An 18,039-nucleotide genomic window follows, 5' to 3' on the forward strand; every position below is an offset into this window, starting at 1 on the left:
TCATCCAGGAACTTAAACAGAATCCTGGTATCCAAATTGGATAGCTGGGCACAAGTTCTTGCATCATCATCTGTTGCATCTAGTGTTGGTACTAGCAGGAAGCTGGCAGCGATGGAGGTCATGGTCATGGTCATCACAAATCACAGCTTAACAGCTGTGTCAAATACCCTCCCAAAAAGCGCCGATTCTTTACTTTTGTAAAGACTTCATACCAAATTCTTTAGTGCAAGGGATGAATCAGAAATATTAAAAATATGAATCATAAGAAATATGATTTTGTTCTTGAAGGGACATTGCCTTAGCATCCGCTAATCCAATTTTGTCATTTTCCAAAAGAAAGAACTAAAATGTGGAGAGCCAAAATGTAGGGGTCACCACAATAACATACCAGGTTAATCTGTTATTTGTGACACCCAGCATTCCATTTCTTAGTGGTGATGTGAATTTTAACATTGCACTTAAATTCATCTTCCTTATAATGTGCCTAGGAAAGCAACAGATGATGGCTCATGTACTTTAGCCCCTGCCCTGGTATGGGAAATTAGGTTGCAGGTCCTGCCTCCTAGTTTCAGTCTGGGCCAGACCTGGCTGTCCTGATTGTCTTGTCTTTCACTTGGTGAATGAACAGAAAGCAAACCTCTTTCTCATTCCTCCCCTGTATGTCAAACAGAAATCAAATAAATTTCTTTTTAATCAAGATGTATTTATAAGACAGATTTTACTGATGTAATAGCCTGAACACAGTGTAAAGATTTGTTGAGTGAATGAACTAATCAGGCATTATTCTGTGATTTTAAAGCATTTTTATCAAGGTGGTTTTAAATATCTGGAAATCCCATCCACAAATAAGTGCAGGGGTTTGGACTAAGAGAATGTATTTTGGTGTTAGTGTTTGGTATATGAAAACTGATCTTAATAAGGCAGCAAGTTTTTTTTTAACTGTGAGATTAATGCGCTTGTAAGTACAGGAATAGAGGCATAAGGCGACTTTTCAAACTTTCAGATAAAAAATGATATTACATCAGCAGTGAAAAGTCATGTAGCTCAAACATCAATTCTAATTTAAAAGCATTTCTGGAAAGAGGAAAATATGATTCCATTCCTGAGTTGAAGAAACATTGTTTCAAGGAAAATTAATATAGGTTTGACAAGCAGTAAGGTTAATAATCCTGTTATAGGTCTTTCTGATAACAACAGTGATGACAACATCATATCACAAGAAGAAATCTGGGTCTGACAGCAGTAAGTCAAAAGTTTGCTCTTGAAGCCGCTAATGCAGTTAGGTCTCTTAAACATATGACCTAAACACCCATAAAGTGACATATGGTCTTGTGCATGTGGAGAGAGGCTAATGTTTGGATTGTTCAAACATTGCTAGCAAAATCAATCACAAAGCAATCACAAATATCAGCACAGCCGCTAGACTATGTAGAGCAAGAAAATGAACTGGACACCGAATTTAAAAATCAAGATCTAATTATAACATGCCAATTGCTCAGTTGCCTTATTTAAATCTTTTTATATTATCGTAGGAACTATTTCAAAAGTCTTTGACATGTGCACGTCAACATGATAATTTATTGAACCGCACCAGTGAGTGGAGGCCTTTTAGCATTGAGGGTGGCTGAAGGACCATGGAGGGTCCAATGCAGAACTCTCTCTGGTAAAGCTAGTACTCAAGTACTGCTCTCAAGCACATTCGGCATCTTAGATTAAGTTGGGTGAGATGTGGGTGGGGCATCATGACTCAGCTGACTCAAAGGTCCTGTGGTTTGAACTAATGAGGACACACTGCTCTGTGTCCTAGAAGACAAAAATGAATTGAGCAGAAAGCAATCAGAAACAAGACAAGTCCTACAAAGACTATTGAATCACATGATTTTCTCTAGCTTTTGTTTCAAAGATCCCAAGCATAGCCAACATTCCCCACCAGTCCTCACCTCCTGCTTTTGCTTTTCTCTCCTCCTAACATTGTTATCCCTTCCTCTCTTTTGTTTCGCTAGCTCCATTCACAACCCATCCTGGGAAAAAAAAACACCAGGCCAGCACCTGTTCGTGAAATGCCAAGTTCCATGATTTCCAATATTTCCTCAAGTTAAAACTGTACTGCACACCCTTTCTATAAGGAGACAATGGTGAATTGCATTAGTCAGCTCAGTGTTGTGTTAACAAAATGGACTTTAGAGTGATTCAGTCTCAGTATACTCACTACTTTTCTCTTCTTCCAGACAAAAGTCATTTACTTTCTCAGAACCTCAATTGTTGGCATTAACAGTGAATTAATTTTATCTCTAAGTCTTCGACACCAACACCTCTTCTCCAGTTTTTTTTTTCTGATTTTATGTTTATGAAACTTTTCACTTTCTTCAAATGTGGACTCCTTGTCGGGCAGAATATGGCTTTATATGTGAGGAGTGACCTCTTCCTGTTCAACATTTTCTCATGTCTACCTTTTCTGAGCCATATTTTGGTGCATAGAGGGGCAATGATAATCCCACTCTTCCTTGCAGTGCCTCCTTTTCATGCTGATGTTTTGGGGTGGCATGTAGCATTGATTACCATGTACAGCGTCATTAATTAGCATATCTATGAGTTTGTTGGATGAAGATGTTGCTCTGGATTTTTGCTTTGAATAAATATAGCTCCACCTTTTTTCTTAAGATTTTTAATTTTATTCAAAAGATAGAGTCACAGGGCTAGAGAGAAAGAGAGAGAGAGAATTTCTGTCTACTGGTTCATTCACCCATAAGCTTAATCAGCTAGAGCTGCACCAGGCCAAAGACAGGAGATGCATTTTTCTCTGGGCCTTCAACTTAAATGCAGGGGTCCAAAGACTTGGGCCATCTTTGACTCTGTTCCAAGATGCATTAGCAGCGAGCTGAGTTGGAACTGGAACAACTGGGGCTCAATCCACGTTCATATGGTATGCCGGTATCCCAGGTGATGGCTTAACACACTGACCCCCACATTTCACTCTTTTTGTTTTGTTCTTTGTTTTCTTATTTATTTATTTGTTAATTCTATGATGCAGTCCATAGGCTCCTGGATTGCCATTTACCCCTCTCAAGTCCCCACACCTGCCCTCCTCCACTATTTCCTGCATATTATTACAATAGCATAGTACTTCACAATCAGTCCTAAGTCCATTAATCTGCTATTTAAGTGTATCCTTACATTATGGGTATGGACAATGGCAGAGAGTCCAGCATCCTATTGTCAAGATATATTTAACACTTTTATTGGGAATCCATCTTTTATTTGTAAGTAGAGATGCACACTGCCTTGTATTTTCATACCCTTATATGATAGTTTCTACTACATAGTTCCTATACACCCCCTATGAACAGAGAAAAGTAGAAAATGCACAACATGAAGTTAAATAACACACTACTGAATGACCAATGTGTTGCTGAAGAAATTAATCAGTCTGAATAGATGAAGGATTTAAATTTACATCCAGAAACCTTCAAACTATTAGGAGAAAACATAGGAAGTCTTTCCAATGGTGAAAGACTTAGAAAAGTCCCCCAGATCACAGCCAGTCAAAGCCAAAATAAACAACTTGGATTATGTCAAAGTAAACAGTTCAGTTTAGAAAAGGGGACATTCAAAAAAGTGAAGAAGCAACCAGCAAATGGGAGAAAATCTTTACACACTACACAACCAATACCTTGATTTGCAAAGAGCTTCGAGAACTCAGTGACGGCAAAACAAGCAACCCTATGAAGAAATGGATGAAGGAAATGAACAGACATTTTTCAAAAGAACAAATTCAGATGGCTAATAGACATGCGAAAAATGCTCAGGCTTTCTAGCTGTCAGGGAAATACAAATGAAAACTACATTGAGGTTCCACCTAACTCCTGTGAAATTTACCTGTATTCAGAACACTACTAACAACACCTGCTGGTATGGATACAGAAAGAAACATACCGTCCTTCACTGCTGGAAAGAGTGCAGGCTAGTATAACCACTATGGAAGTCAGTGTGGAGAGTGCTGAGAAATGTGAACATCGACCTTTCATATTACCCTACTATCTAAATTAGAGGAATAGACCCAAAAAAATGAAATCTGCATATGAGAGAGGGATCTGTAATTCTATTTTTACAGCAGCACAATTTACAATAGCAAAGACATGGAAATAACCCACATGCCCATCAGAAGAGGAGTGGATAAAGAAACTGGTACATCTACTCCATGGAATACTCACCAGCCATTGAAAAGAATGAAATTATACCAATTGAAACCAAAAGGTCTCAACTAGAGACGATTGTGTGCAGTGAATCAAGTCATTCCCAAAAGGACAAATATCATATACAGTTTATGATATAAGGCAACCTTCATGCAAAATGCAGGAGCAATAGCCCTTTCAATATCATTTTTGCTACATCTCATGGGTTTCAAAATTTTTTTTTTACTTTCATTGATTCAAAGTAAGGTTTTTGTTTCATTTATTTCCTTAGTGATCATGAATCACACAATAGTGTCATTTGCTTCCAGAAAATCCTTGATTTTCATTTCTTCAGCAACAATTGGTTATTCAGTAGCATGTTATTTAACGTTGTACTGTTTGTTAGTGATGTTGCTATTGACTGAAAGTCACAGATTGTTGAGAATGTATTGCTTTAATTTGATTATTTTAATATAAATGTGTGTACATGAATGTACATATGAAAAGCTATCAATGTAGCATATATTGGATATTTGGGAGAGCTTCCCAGTTTGGAGAGTGTCTTATTTATTATTTAAAAGAATCTAGAGGGTCCGATACAGTAGCCTTGTGACTAAAATCTTTACCTCGCCTGTCTGCTGGAATATCATATTGGTGCCAGTCCCTGTTCTGGCTGCCCCACCTCCCATACAGCTCCCTACGTGTGGCCTAGAAAAGCAGAAGATTACAGTGAAGCCTTGGGACCCTGTGCTGCATGGGAGACCTGAAAGACACTTCTGGCTCCTAGCTTCGGATCAGCTCAGCTCTGGCCATTGTTGCAACCTGGGGAGTGAACCAGCACTGCCTCTGCCTCTTCTTCTCTCTGTAAATCTGACTTTCCAATAAAAATGTCTTTAAAAAAAAGAATATAGAACACTGATGGGGAAATTGAAGTTAATGATATAAAAGTTAGAATTTGGCTATTTCTTTTTTAAATGAGGAAAACTGTAAAAAGTTAAAAATTAAGGTTTCTTCCCTTCAGGAACCAACTTGAGTTTTATTTTTGTTGATGTAGGTAGTTGTGTAAATTTAGTCATGTGATAACTTGCTATATTTAGCAAGAGAGATTCTTTAATAAGCATCAATAAAACTAGTGTTGAGGATTTTTTTTTAACATTTCCACACAGATGTAATAGCTTTTTGCCTTTCTTCTAACATAGTAATGCTATAGAATCATTTTAAAATTTTGCTACGATCCTAATTACACAAATAATTTAAAATTTGCTTAAGTGTGAAAAATTTTAATCAGAAACTACTGATAACTTTTGCTAATGGTGACAGTACTTATCTTTGTTAAATTAATATAAAATTTTGAGTGGCTGATTTATGAATAAGGAACCTATTATTAATTTAAATTGGCCTCCTATCCTTGAACTAGTTTATGAAAAGATTATAATGGATGATCTTGAAGATACCATTCAGTAGTAACATTCTTTCATGAGCATTTTAAACTTTTTAAATTTTATTTTTTTCCTTTTCAGTTTTTTTTTGTATTTAGATATACCCATATCTGCTTGAATAAACTTATGATAAACCCCAAAGTTAAATAATTTGCAAATCGCATTATAATTTTTCAAGATTTCTATAACTTTATCACTCATCCATTTGTCTTTTAGTCAGTAAAATCTTTTCCAGAGGCCGGTGTTGTGGTGTAGTCGGTCTCTCTGCAGCCTGCAATGCCAGTATCCCATATGGGTATCACTGTGAGTTGTGGTTGCTCCGCTTTCAATGCAGATTCCAGACTGGGAGAGCTGTACAATCTCCCTTTACCCATGCGAGACCCAGGCTTCTGACTTGAGCCTTGTTCAGTTTCAGCATTTGAGAAATGAACTCATGAATAGAGAATCTCTTTTCTCTCTCTGTAACGCTAGTTTCAAACAAATTGATGATTTTTTTTTAGTTTCCCTTTTTGAATTTATCAAAATACATAATGGTTACAGAAGTTGTCCAGAGCTGCTGTTAACAGAATACCACAAAATTATTTCCTTAAAACTAGAGAAAACTAAAAAGCTAAAGAAATTAATAATGGTAGCAATGTTATTATTATGCTTGAGACCAGAAGTCAAGAATCATGTTGGCATGGTAATGATGATATTTGGAGCTCTATAGGAAAATATTGTTTGGTCTCTTCCAAGAACTCATTGCCCCCCACATTTGAGGTAGCACACCCCTTCTGTCTGATGTCATCTCACGTACTGAACTGAGCCCCACACTGAACTTCGCTGTGTTGACCAATTCCCCTCTTATAAGAGCACTAATGTTTGGGATACAGTTCATCCTCATCTGGTATAAATTCATCTTAATAAGATTCCATCTGAAAACACAATATTTCTCATGTCACATTCTTTGGTTCTAGATAGAAATGAATTTGGGGAACTGCATTCAACTCATTACAAAAACACATAATGATGAATTATTCTTTTTAGCCTCCAGTAACTCATATTGCCACAATGTATTTATGTATTTCCTTCCAAAATTAAAGTCTGCAGCAGTGGACTGTGTGCGATGGTAGAGCTGATAACAAAGATTTTCAGCTCTCTGCTACTCGTGACAGATGGGCAGTGAAGTAGCGCTTGTATTTTGCATTAACAATGAACTGTATGAAGTTATGTTGTTTCTACTCATAAAATTTAACAACCCCATTCTGCTTTTCCATGTGTTCAGTAAAGCAGTGCCTTGTTAACCTGAACTGTGGAGGACTCCCAAACTAATGCCACATGCAGCAAAAACTAATCTTTGTTACTTGAGATCTGGGAATTATTTTTATGTACAGAATATTTATTCTCAATGGGGGTGATAGGAAAATAGTACTTGGGGGCAAGATTTTTTTATGTAGAAAGTATGTAATACATGTATAAGTGTATCAATGTATATATAAATACATATTTATATGTGTAAGAATTCAACGTAAATATAAACACACGTACACATATGTAAGAGAGAGACCAAATATAAACATATATACAGTTTACAGTGATATTGAAATTTCACAGGGAAGTGATTAGGGGGAAAAAAAACGTCTAAAAATGTCCTCTTTTTATTCCTTTGAGCCATAAGCTGGGTGGCTTATAACCAATATAAATTTCTTTCTCAGTTTTGGAGGCTGGGAGTCTTAAGATGAAGGCACTGGGAAATTCAGTGTCTGGCATGGCATCTATTTCTATTGTGAGATAGTTCCTTCTCACTGTGTCTTCATAAGGCAGAGGGACTAATCCCATTGGTGAGGATCCTGTCCAATGATCTAGTCACTGCCCAGGGACCCAATCATGTAATGATATCACCTTAGGGGTTAGGTTTTCAATGCAGGGGTTTCAGGGACACAAAACCCGACCAGGGCAGCAAAGGACAATGAAAACAAAATGTTGCAAAACTCAGCTGCAGAGTGACCTAACCCATCCTGGGGATAAAATAGACTTCGTTGGGGTTAGAGATGAGCTGGGAACTCTGACACTTTCAAAATTTCTTCATCAATTTAAACATTTTATAATTACTTTGATGAGGTTTAAAATATTACCACTGCATACTTTGTGAGAATTAAATAAGAATCAATACAAAATATATTTTGCAATACTATTAAATTGTCTTAAATTATACGTATTATAATTTGTTGTAATATTAATCATTGTTTAATAGCACATAAAGAAATTTTGTGTTTTTGTTCAAATTCTGGGCAATATCCAACGCAAGTGATTAGGGTAAGGACCATGAAATCATTTAGTCCTCTCCTGTAAACGCAACTTCAGGTGGGACTTGAAACTCAACAGATCTGTAGCAGAATAATTTTTAAAATGATAATTTTATCATGTGGCCCACACATGATGTTCTAAATATCCAAATGACTCTTGGCAGACATAAGATTCCCAATGTCCGTACTAAAACTAGGAATAGCAAAACTTTAGTTATTGAACATTTTTATCACACATTTATTGCTCAATTCAAAGTGAAGGGTATTCAAAAAGAATGTGAAAGTGTGACTCTGTCCTCACCCATTCTGGACCTCTTTTGAGTCTGGTGGCACAGTGTTTATCACAAGCTTTGGCCATTGAATGACTGAAAGCAAACAGCACCCATGACACTAATTTTGGAGGAATTTTAGAGGCTGAATTTGGAAGTACTGCAACCCACAGGTCAGGACTCAGTCACATGGTTCAATATAATGGTTAGGAGGCCTGTAGATTTTGGCCAACCTCTGTATGGAAGAAGAGAATGTATGATTTCTACCATCATCTTGAGGATTCATTAGAATATTCTTTATTTTGTGGAGATTTTCCTGTGTGTGTGTGTGTGTGTCTGTGAGAGAGAGAGAGAGAGAGAATGAATCAGTTACACAGAGAAAGAGAGATAGAAAGAAATAATCTTCAGGTTCACACTACAAATGACCGCAACAGCTGGATCTGGACCAAAGAGAAGCCAGGAGCCTCCTTCGGGTCTCTCTCCAGGGGACCCCTTGTACCCATGGATATGACACATTCTCTGTTGACTCTCTAGACCAGAGCAGGGAGTTGGATGGAAGCTGAAGCAGCTGAGACACAAATGAATGCTCATGTAGAATGCTGGCAGATGCTTAGTCTACTACACAGGACCAGTTAGAGTGTATTCATAAATAGCTATTATAATTATATTGGCTTTATGGTGGAGGCAGTTGTTAAGAACACACTGTAAATCTTACAAGCAACATGAGAATATTGTTTTGTTTTCCAGATCTGATATCAGAGTTCCAGGTTTTAGCTAATGTGTTATGTTGTTTTCTTGTGTTGGAACTTACTCATTATCCATTATTCTTGTAGAAAATAGAGGATACTGCTTCAATGTTACCTTAGATGAGAATCAACTTTTTTTCTCATAGTAAATGGTTTATTTAAGTCTATATTAGAAACAATCTCTGGAAATCTTTAAAGTAAAACAAACTCACTTTTTTTTTTTTTTTTGCTAATTTACACATTGTCCAGAGTAAAAGCTGGAAAATAGACTACCAGAAGCACTATTCATTTCCCTTCACCCGATTTTATAATGTTTCTCCAGAATAAATGATTTTTGGAAATAGAGAAAGTAGAAATAAAATGATAGGTAAGTCCACCTGGGGCAGTAATAAAAACAACAATAAAACCAACACCATCACCACAAAGAAGCACTATGATGCTCATAAAGCTGGATCGTTTTCACTGACCTGGTCTACACTAACTGTATTTTACTAATGTTTGCAAGTTTTCTGTAGAAAATGATCATGGGAGGGGACTTCAAAAAGATCATGGAAAATAAACTCAAAAGATACATTTATTTTGGTGTAAACAGACTGAAATCCATGGTCAGGTTGATACCTGGGAAGCCAATGCAGATCTCCTAGTTGACAATAACCCAATTACAGGAGATATCACAGTTACCTCATAGGGTATATATAATTGGAAGTTGGAGTCAGAGGCTAAAACTGGAGATCAAATTTAGACACTCTAACATGAGGGATCTTAACCATTAGGTCAAATGAATACCTCACATATTTTTTAAAAATAATTATATTGTCTAAATTCCTCACTGGTATCCAACACCATAAGGCTCTCATTCTTTATAAGATGATCTTCAGGATTTATGTATGTATGTATGCATGTATGTTTATATGAATGTATGTATTTGGTCAGGCAGAATTAAAATAGTTTGGATATTGGAAAAGATCCAAAATGTGTTTCCAAACAGATTAGTTCTTTAGTATGGTAGAACCATAAGCAGTTCAATTGGATTACATGTGCCTTTGGATCAATGCCATGCTAAGGGAGAAGAACTTTTTTTAATTTGAAGACTCCTGTTATGAAATATGTCAAAAAGTTTAATGAGAAAAAAAACATAAAATATTGGGGCCTACAGAAAGGATGAAACTTTCCCCAAATCTTTCGCAATCCTTGTTTTCTTTTAAATAAATAAAAATTCTGTTTTGAGTTTATAGCACTTTTTCCTACTGGGATTACAGTTATGTGTTGCTAAAATTCAATTATACAAAGTCCAGATTGAAACAGATGGACTTGGTGTAGTTTGGCAAACAATCAAAGAGGTTTTCTTGTTTTCATGATATTGTGATACAAAAATAGCAAGAAGCATATTATTTTTATGTCATTAAAGTTAGGTTATATACTAAAATAAAAAACAAACTTGAGGTCATTGATAAAGAAATGACAAAAAATAAGGAGCAGAAAAAAAGGAAAAAAAGAAAATCCTTGCAAATACAGCAAACCTGGCCCCTTCTCAGTTAATGACTGAAAAAGACTATTAGATAATTTGTATTTCTGTTGGCAATATTCCTTATTTTGTAAAAACATTAGCCTAACCTAAATGAGAGGTTATCTTTGTTACCAAAAATCATGTCTTAACTTTGATCATGATTTGTGTTTTATATTTTATTAAAAGTTATCTGTGAATCGATGAGCAACTTGTCCAGTGAGAATGGAGATAAATAAAATACCACTGGTCTCTGAGAGAGAGAAAGAGAGAGAGAGAGAGAGAGAGAGCGAGCGCACTTCTATCTGCAGGCTCACTCTCCAAATGGCCATAATAAACAGAGCTTTGCTGGTCTGAAGCTGGGAGCCAGGAGCTTCTTCCAGGTGTCCTACATGGTGCAGGAGCCCAAGTCCTTGGACAGCCTGCGCTGCCATCCCAAGGTATTATTAGGTAGCTGGACTGGAAGTAGAGCAATCAGAACTAGAACAACATCCATATGAGATGCCAGTACTGCTGGCATATTAGCTTCTTAAACCACTGTGCCAAGTTCCAAATCTCAAATTTCTAAAGAAGAGATTTTAAACTATAACCATGTAATATATCAAAAAGACTCTATATAGATACATACTTGCAGATAAATTATATATAAATACATGATATATATTTTTATTACAAAAAACAAGTATCAGTACACACTTCAAAATGAATTCAATGTTAATTGGAAAATATTCCAGAAGAACAATAATGACTTTATTGTGGCTCCCGTAAATCCTTTCTGGAACAAGGTGGGGAGTAATAACAAAATACAGGAATGAATGATTATTTTCCAGTCAGGATTTTTAATGCTTTACTTACTTTAATTCTTCTGTCCTTTTGTGGGTAATAACCATGAATTTACATAAATATGGCATTCCTCTATCATATTATACAGATATTTTATGTAGAAAACTTTGACCTGAATGGATACTAGGTGTTGATTAGATCTTTAGAAAGATTCTTCAGTTTTGAAAACAAAAGAGCATGTACTTCTGTATGTTTTGGTATAAATTTCTGTTATCTTTTGGTGCAAGATTTTTCTTAAGTTAGTCAGTGAAAGCAAATTTTTAAACTTTGAAAATATTTCTGTAAAGGGGAAGATATCATAAGTCAAACCTATAAGGCATTGCCTGACTTTGCGGTCAGATCTGAAATTCAAGGAAGAGTGTGCCTTTTATCAACCTGAGCTAGTCACCCAGTCTTCAGTGATCCCCTCTGGAAATAACATAACACTTCAAAGAAATTTTAAAAATTAATTATTAAAGGAATATAAGTTCACCATATGGATCAAATTTTAAAAAGATGTTATTAATTTGGAAAATCCAATAAAGAGAGAGAGATGCAGTCTACTGGTTCATTTCCCATTTGTCCACAATGGCTGGCATGGGTCAGTCTGAAGTCAGGAGCGAGGAGTTTCTTCTGAGACTTCCATGCGGATAGAAACTCGGACACTTGGATATTTTCCACTGCTTTTGTTCCAGGCCATTAGCAAAGAACTGGATCACAAGCAGTTCAGCCGGGAATCTATAGTCCCCTGTTGGATACTGGCATTGCACACAGTAGCTTCCACTCACTATGCTGCAATGATGTTCTTCCTCCCCGATTTTTTTTTTTAATATATGCACGCTTATCATAAGAATGAAAACATGGCTGGGGTTTTAGAGTTTATACTACATGCTTGTGAAACCTGATGAGAAAGAAGTATTAGTATTTTATTTTTTTTAAATTATTTTTTCAGATTTATTATTTTTATTGGAAAGGCGGATATACAGAGGAGGAGAGACAGAGAGGAAGATCTTCCATCCAATGATTCACTCCCCAAGTGAGCCGCAATGGCCAGTGCTGCGCCGATCCGAAGCCAGGAACCTGGAACCTCCTCCAGGTCTCCCACACGGGTGCAGGAACCCAAGGCTTTGGGCCGTCCTCAACTGCCTTCCCAGGCCACAAGCAGAGAGCTGGATGGGAAGTGGAGCTGCCGGGATTAGAACCGGTGCCCATATGGGATCCTGGCGCGTTCAGAGCGAGGACTTTAGCCGCTAGGCCACACTGCCGGGCCCAAGTATTAGTATTTTATACACTACTTGTGCACATTGCCTTCCTGTGGCTGTGATATAATTCTCCCAGAGTGCTATGTCAGAAGTTCATCCACAAAGAAGGCCATTTGATCAGTTTATCCAAATTAGGGCTAATTATCTTCTCTTACAGACCATTGTTTTTAGATGGACTCTAATATACATTTATCTGGTAAGCACATTTTGAGTATGTAATAACACTATTTCGAGTTCTACATAAAAGAAGCCTAGACATCTATGTTCAGTTTTTTTTTTTTTTAAGATTTATTTACTTTTCATTACAAAGTCAGATACACAGAGAGGAGGAGAGACAGAGAGGAAGATCCTCCGTCCGATGATTCACTCCCCAAGTGAGCCGTAACGGCCAGTGCTATGCCAATCCCAAGCCGAGAACCGGGAACCTCTTCCTGGTCTCCCACACGGGTGCAGGGTCCCAGTGCTCCGGGTCATCCTCAACTGCTTTCCCAGGCCACAAGCAGGGAGCTGGATGGGAAGTGGAGCTGCCAGGATTAGAACCAGCGCCCATATGGGATCGCGGCGCGTGCAAGGCGAGAACTTTAGCCACTAGGCTAGGCCATGCCGTCGGGCCCCCTACGTTCAGTTTTGAATTCAACTGTTTAGCAAAGATGGCTCATATCTGGATAGATTTTAAAAGCCAACTCTCTATTGTATTAAAACTCTGGTGCATGGAGGTTTTATTGTTCTCAATCATTTCTGTGTTCTTAATGAAACCCTAAACATTTTTTTCCCCCAAACATTGCTAACATTGAATTTCCAACTTCTACTAGGCTAAGGTTTTGAAAATATCTCTTTAATGCAAAATAAAAATCTGAGTGAGAAACCCATTTCTTACACCTATAGTAGCGACTGAAATTGTGTTAAACATAATTGAAATACATTCAGTTTTTCACAGTTTTCAAGTACAGATCCTACCAAATCTTTTCAAAGTTGGTTTATTTGGTCCACGTGGACTTCATGCTATCCATATAAAACTTCCCACTGATGACTGATCATTGTTGCAATTCTAGTGTGACTGTCTTGGTCACAGGTCTGAATGATCAGGGTGAGATTTTAAGCCTTTTTAAAATATCCATTTATCTAATCAATTTGAAAGGCAGGGAGAGGGAGAGAGACCTCCCTACTGCTGGTTCTCTCCAACCTTTGAGTGACAACAAACAAGGTTTGGCCAGGCTGAAGCCAGAAGTCAGGACCTCCATCCAGCTGTGGCTGGGAGCCAGCCCCTTCCACCCTCCCGGATACGAGATAACAGGACCTGCAAACTCTTACACCAGATGCAGACACCCCAAGCAGTAGCTCAGCCAGCAAACCAAATGCCCACCAGCACCAGCCTCTTGTACAGTCCCGTTTTCCTGGGGCATATCTCATATTGAATGCATCCTTCTAAACCCATCATTTATGAGTTTGTGTTCAAGTATAGCAGAACACGTGGGATTCGAATTCTTTTGGTAAGACTTGACCCTATCATGTAGTAGCTTTGATATCATAAAAGAAAGAGAGCTGGTGTGAAGTGACTGCCACTTTCAGTAGGTAATTATGAACTCGAGATGATGAGTTTTGGCCAGAAAAGGCAATTAACTGTAATCAAATATATTTCACTTATATAAACTCTTCCTTGTGAAATCATTTATCCCAAGCCACATAAAGATAACCTTCTGTAAGATACAAAGCAGTGTGTCTTTCTTTTCAGATGACAGCAATTGGGTCAGTCTCCAACCTGGTCTTCCGATTTCTCTCTGTGTCTCAGTGGGTAAGAGACAGGGAATCTACCATGTATAAAGTGGAACTTCTCTTCTGCCGCATTCATGAGTGGCCATAAGGACATTCTTTCAAGTGGAAGCTTTCTGAGATCCCTGTTGAAGGTCTGGAAAGCCTGTATGATATACCTGTATTGTCTGCGATCAGGGAGATATTTAGAATACTTTTTTATTGCACCGATGGTAGAAGATTGGACAAAAAGGAGGGGGGTTGGATAGAACGGAGAAGAGTGAGGTAGATTTTGTCATTGCAGACTCCTAACCCAATCCAGACGTTTTAAATGAAACTTTCACCTTTTTTCCCCCACCAACTAAATATTGTAAGTTTTGTAAATTTAAAGAGTCCTGAAATTACTCTTTCAATGCTTCTTAATGAGACCGATATGTTTTATTCGTTTTAGTCTGTACTTTGTCGCTTTCGAGCACGCTGATGCATCACAGGAACTCCAATTGCTCGAACGTGGCTGAGCATTTTTGTTGTTTTGTTTATTAACAAAATGATCAGCTAGGGTGAACTAAGTTTAGTGGCACCTCCAAAATGTCCCCAGCCAAACAAAAGACTTCCTCAAACCGGTTGCAACTGAGTGAATATTTCCTAATGCTTTCCAGTAGGGGGAACTAGAGACTCACCATCCGGCGTTTCGCCGTTACCGGGGCCGCCTGCGTCCCTCTAACCGCCTTCTAATCAGCAGAGCAAGCATCAAACAGCTCGCAGAGAGCCTGTGATCACACGTGGGCCGGCCACCCCGGCGGCCAGGCCAGGGCGCCCAGCCACTGGCATCCCTTTGATCTACCGTGGGCCTTCCTCAGTCTGCCCCGGTGCCCGGACGGAATCCACTCGGCGGCTTTTGCCTTCATGCTTGGGGGTTTGTCCTTTTGGGGCTGAAATCTGACTCTTTTGCGGGGTGCTTTGGTAGTTCGGCTGTGTTACCGGCTTCCGGGATCGGAGCTGGTTTTTCCCAACTTCCTTTCAGAGGTGCTGGTCTCCGGGCGGGTGAAGGCTTGGGACACTTTGCCCAGGGTCCGGGATCCCCACTCCCCACTTGCAGCATCCTGTGCTGAACCCCCTCACACCCCCAAGCCCCTGATCAGAGTCATCCGGCAGCCTCCAGGCAGAGGGGACGTTCCTTTCCTTGGTCCCTCGGTCCTTCCTCCTCCCGGAGCCAGCGGGGACACAGACGTGGGTTACCACGGCCGGGATGAGCACGGGCACTCCTGTCCCACCCTCAGTTTAGTCTTTATTTATTTATTTATTTATTTTTAGCTAGTAGGACGCACACACCCAGACAGGCTTTCCGCTCCAAAAGGTGCTAACCCCGTTTCCTTTCCTTGGGCGGCTGCCTCCCAGCCTTTCATTTTACCTAAAAGGTGCAGACTGAGTATTGGTGTGATATTAACGGGTAATGACGCTGCGCCCTGGGTGCTGGAGGACGATCTTTTTCCAGAAAGCGCGTGCAGCTCCGGCAGACGGAAGGATGAATAATTAGGAAGGGCTTCCATGAAATCACTCACCGAGAAAATTACCTGCCCATTAAACGGGGCCGCTGCGAGGAGCAGGAGGCTAGAGCCCACCTATCCCCTCCGGAGGTGGAGTGGGGCGGGGGGAGGAGGAGGAGAACGGCAAGGGGACCCCGAAGAGGGGCCGGAGGTGACCTGTGGCCTCGGCACGGGGCAAATCAGCGGGGCTCCGAATTCGTTCCCGGCTGTCCCTAGCAGGACTCGTTCCCTGGGCTGGTGCCCCCCCCCCCCCCCCGCCTCCTGCCCGGGAGGGTGGAGACGTGGGGCGGTGGAAGACTCAGCGCACCCCCAAGCAGCCCCCGCCCCCCTCGCCGGGCCGACTCCGAGCAGCTTTTTTTCCCTCCCCTCCCCGTCCGCCTCCTCGCCTTCACTCTTCCAAGTCCTGCCAGCCGCGGCAGCTGCACTAGGAGGCGGACGCTCTGCTGCCGGGCTGCCGGAGCGGCGGCCGCGGGGTCCGGGCGAGCGGCTGGAGCGCGCGCTCCGGGTCTGCCCGACTCGGCTCCGGCCGCGCAGGGCGCTGGGCGCACACTCGCCGAGAGGCGGCCCTGCGGGGGTGGCCTCAGCCTCCGCCCGGCACCTCCCTCTCTCCCTCCTTCCTTCTCCTTTCCTCCCTCCCCGCTGCCTCACCACGTAGGAGTTGGGAATCTCTATCCGAGTCGCGCAGATTTCCCTTTTCCTCTCTTTTGGAGAGAGAGAGAGAGAAGCACCGAGACTGCAAAGGAGAGGCCCCGCCAGGTTCTGCCCGCCTGCAAAGTGTTGCTTTGACACATGCTTATGATCGAAGTTCAGTGAGAAATTATTATTTTTCCACGAAACTCCAGACGGAGAGCTGCTACGGAAGCGACCCGGGGAAGGAAAAATCCGTAGGCAGGCCAATGGTTTTTCGGCAGAGTGCTGGCAAGTTTGTGGAGCACTTTCTAGGAATTAGGTCTTTTTCCTCCCCCTCTATCTTCCTGACTTGTGAAGAAAGAACTTGCTTTGGATTGCAATGGAGCATAAGAAGAGAGGGTTAGACGCACTTGAATAATCCCTCCAGCTGGGTTGAATCGGTGGGAATTTAGGGAGCCCGCGAGTGGAAGTGTAGCAGGCAGTCTGCGTGGATCTCCATGTGCCCCATTCAAGATCCATCTCCACCAACCCTTCTGATCTTGGGATCTGCTCTGCTTGACTTCGGTCCCTATCTAGGAAAGTCTAAACGTTGGACCTACCTCTTTTTTTGATACTTATTTTTGTACTTTTGCTCTCTGGGATTGGTTTCTTAAAGCAATCTGGATCCCCCTTTTTAAAAATATGTCAAAATGAGTCTGCTGATGTTTACACAACTACTGCTCTGTGGATTTTTATATGTTCCAGTAGACGGTAAGTTAAAGATGCCTTTATCCCTTTTTTTGACCCTCCTATCCCCACCTCCCGCCCAGAAAAAACTCAGTCCAGCTCTGTCTGAGTCCAGCTTGGGTTGTAAATAAAATGTCACTATGCCTGTTTGTCCGTTTGGGGCAGCCACTCTGGCTTGGAGAGTAGAGGTTTTAAGGCTTTTGTTCCTAAACCGCTGTAAGTGAACATGTTAGTAATCACCTATTGTTATTGCTGCTGTAATTTAATTGTTTGAGTTGGGTAATAAATGATGGGCTTCCAGCTTTGTTAGAAAAGCATGCTGATTTTTTTTTTTTTTTTAACAAGCGCATTACTATGGTGCCTGCTCTTCATTTGGTGGCTGTTCTGGTGCCTGAACTTTGGCTCAGAAACACAAGTGGAGAAATCGAGTAAATAGACGCTGGCAGGAAGATTCAGTGATTGTGCATTCCAGCCTGGGTTTCTCAGGGATCAGTGAGCAGCACCTGTATGCCGGAGACTGGTAGCCTAATGTACAAGGAGAAGGGAGAATTTCAGTCACAGGGAGAAAAGTGTCAAAAGTGAGACTGGGCGAGGCTCCAAGAAGGAGGTAGCATCAGCTGTGGGCTGGCGGTGGAAACAGAGCCCTGAGCTCTGTCCTCAGTGGACAAAATAATGGGCATCTCCAACAGGTGCTGTAGGTGGCTCCCTCCCTCTGTAGGTCAGGCACATAGCATTCAGCTGCACATCCTACTGTCTTTTGTTCAGATTCAGTTTCCTTACCACAGATTTCAGAGGATGTGAGTTGCTGCTGAGATTATGGCAAAATCCTTTTGGGGGAACTCTTTTAATGGAAGAACGGCTATCGTTGTTGACATTTGTTGTTGTTGT

General features: G+C 40.5%; 1 protein-coding gene across 7 annotated transcripts in view; it reads left to right on the top strand.

Annotated features, from left to right (window-relative positions):
* The first annotated feature begins 16,445 nt into the window (after positions 1–16,445).
* The window catches only part of ROBO2 (roundabout guidance receptor 2), a 596,967-nt gene continuing 595,373 nt past the window's right edge, over positions 16,446–18,039 (top strand). For 5 of the 7 annotated variants that reach the window (XM_058661767.1, XM_058661762.1, XM_058661764.1 and 2 more), the window contains exon 1: positions 16,522–17,175. In XM_058661767.1, the coding sequence (XP_058517750.1) occupies positions 17,115–17,175 (61 nt within the window). In that variant the 5' untranslated portion in view covers positions 16,522–17,114. Of the gene's footprint in view, positions 17,176–18,039 lie in introns of all 7 variants that reach the window. The other 2 variants (XM_058661761.1, XM_004588617.3) reach the window with 1 other exon arrangement.

This window comes from Ochotona princeps, chromosome 3 (genome assembly GCF_030435755.1).
Source record: "Ochotona princeps isolate mOchPri1 chromosome 3, mOchPri1.hap1, whole genome shotgun sequence".
Lineage (NCBI taxonomy): Eukaryota > Metazoa > Chordata > Mammalia > Lagomorpha > Ochotonidae > Ochotona > Ochotona princeps.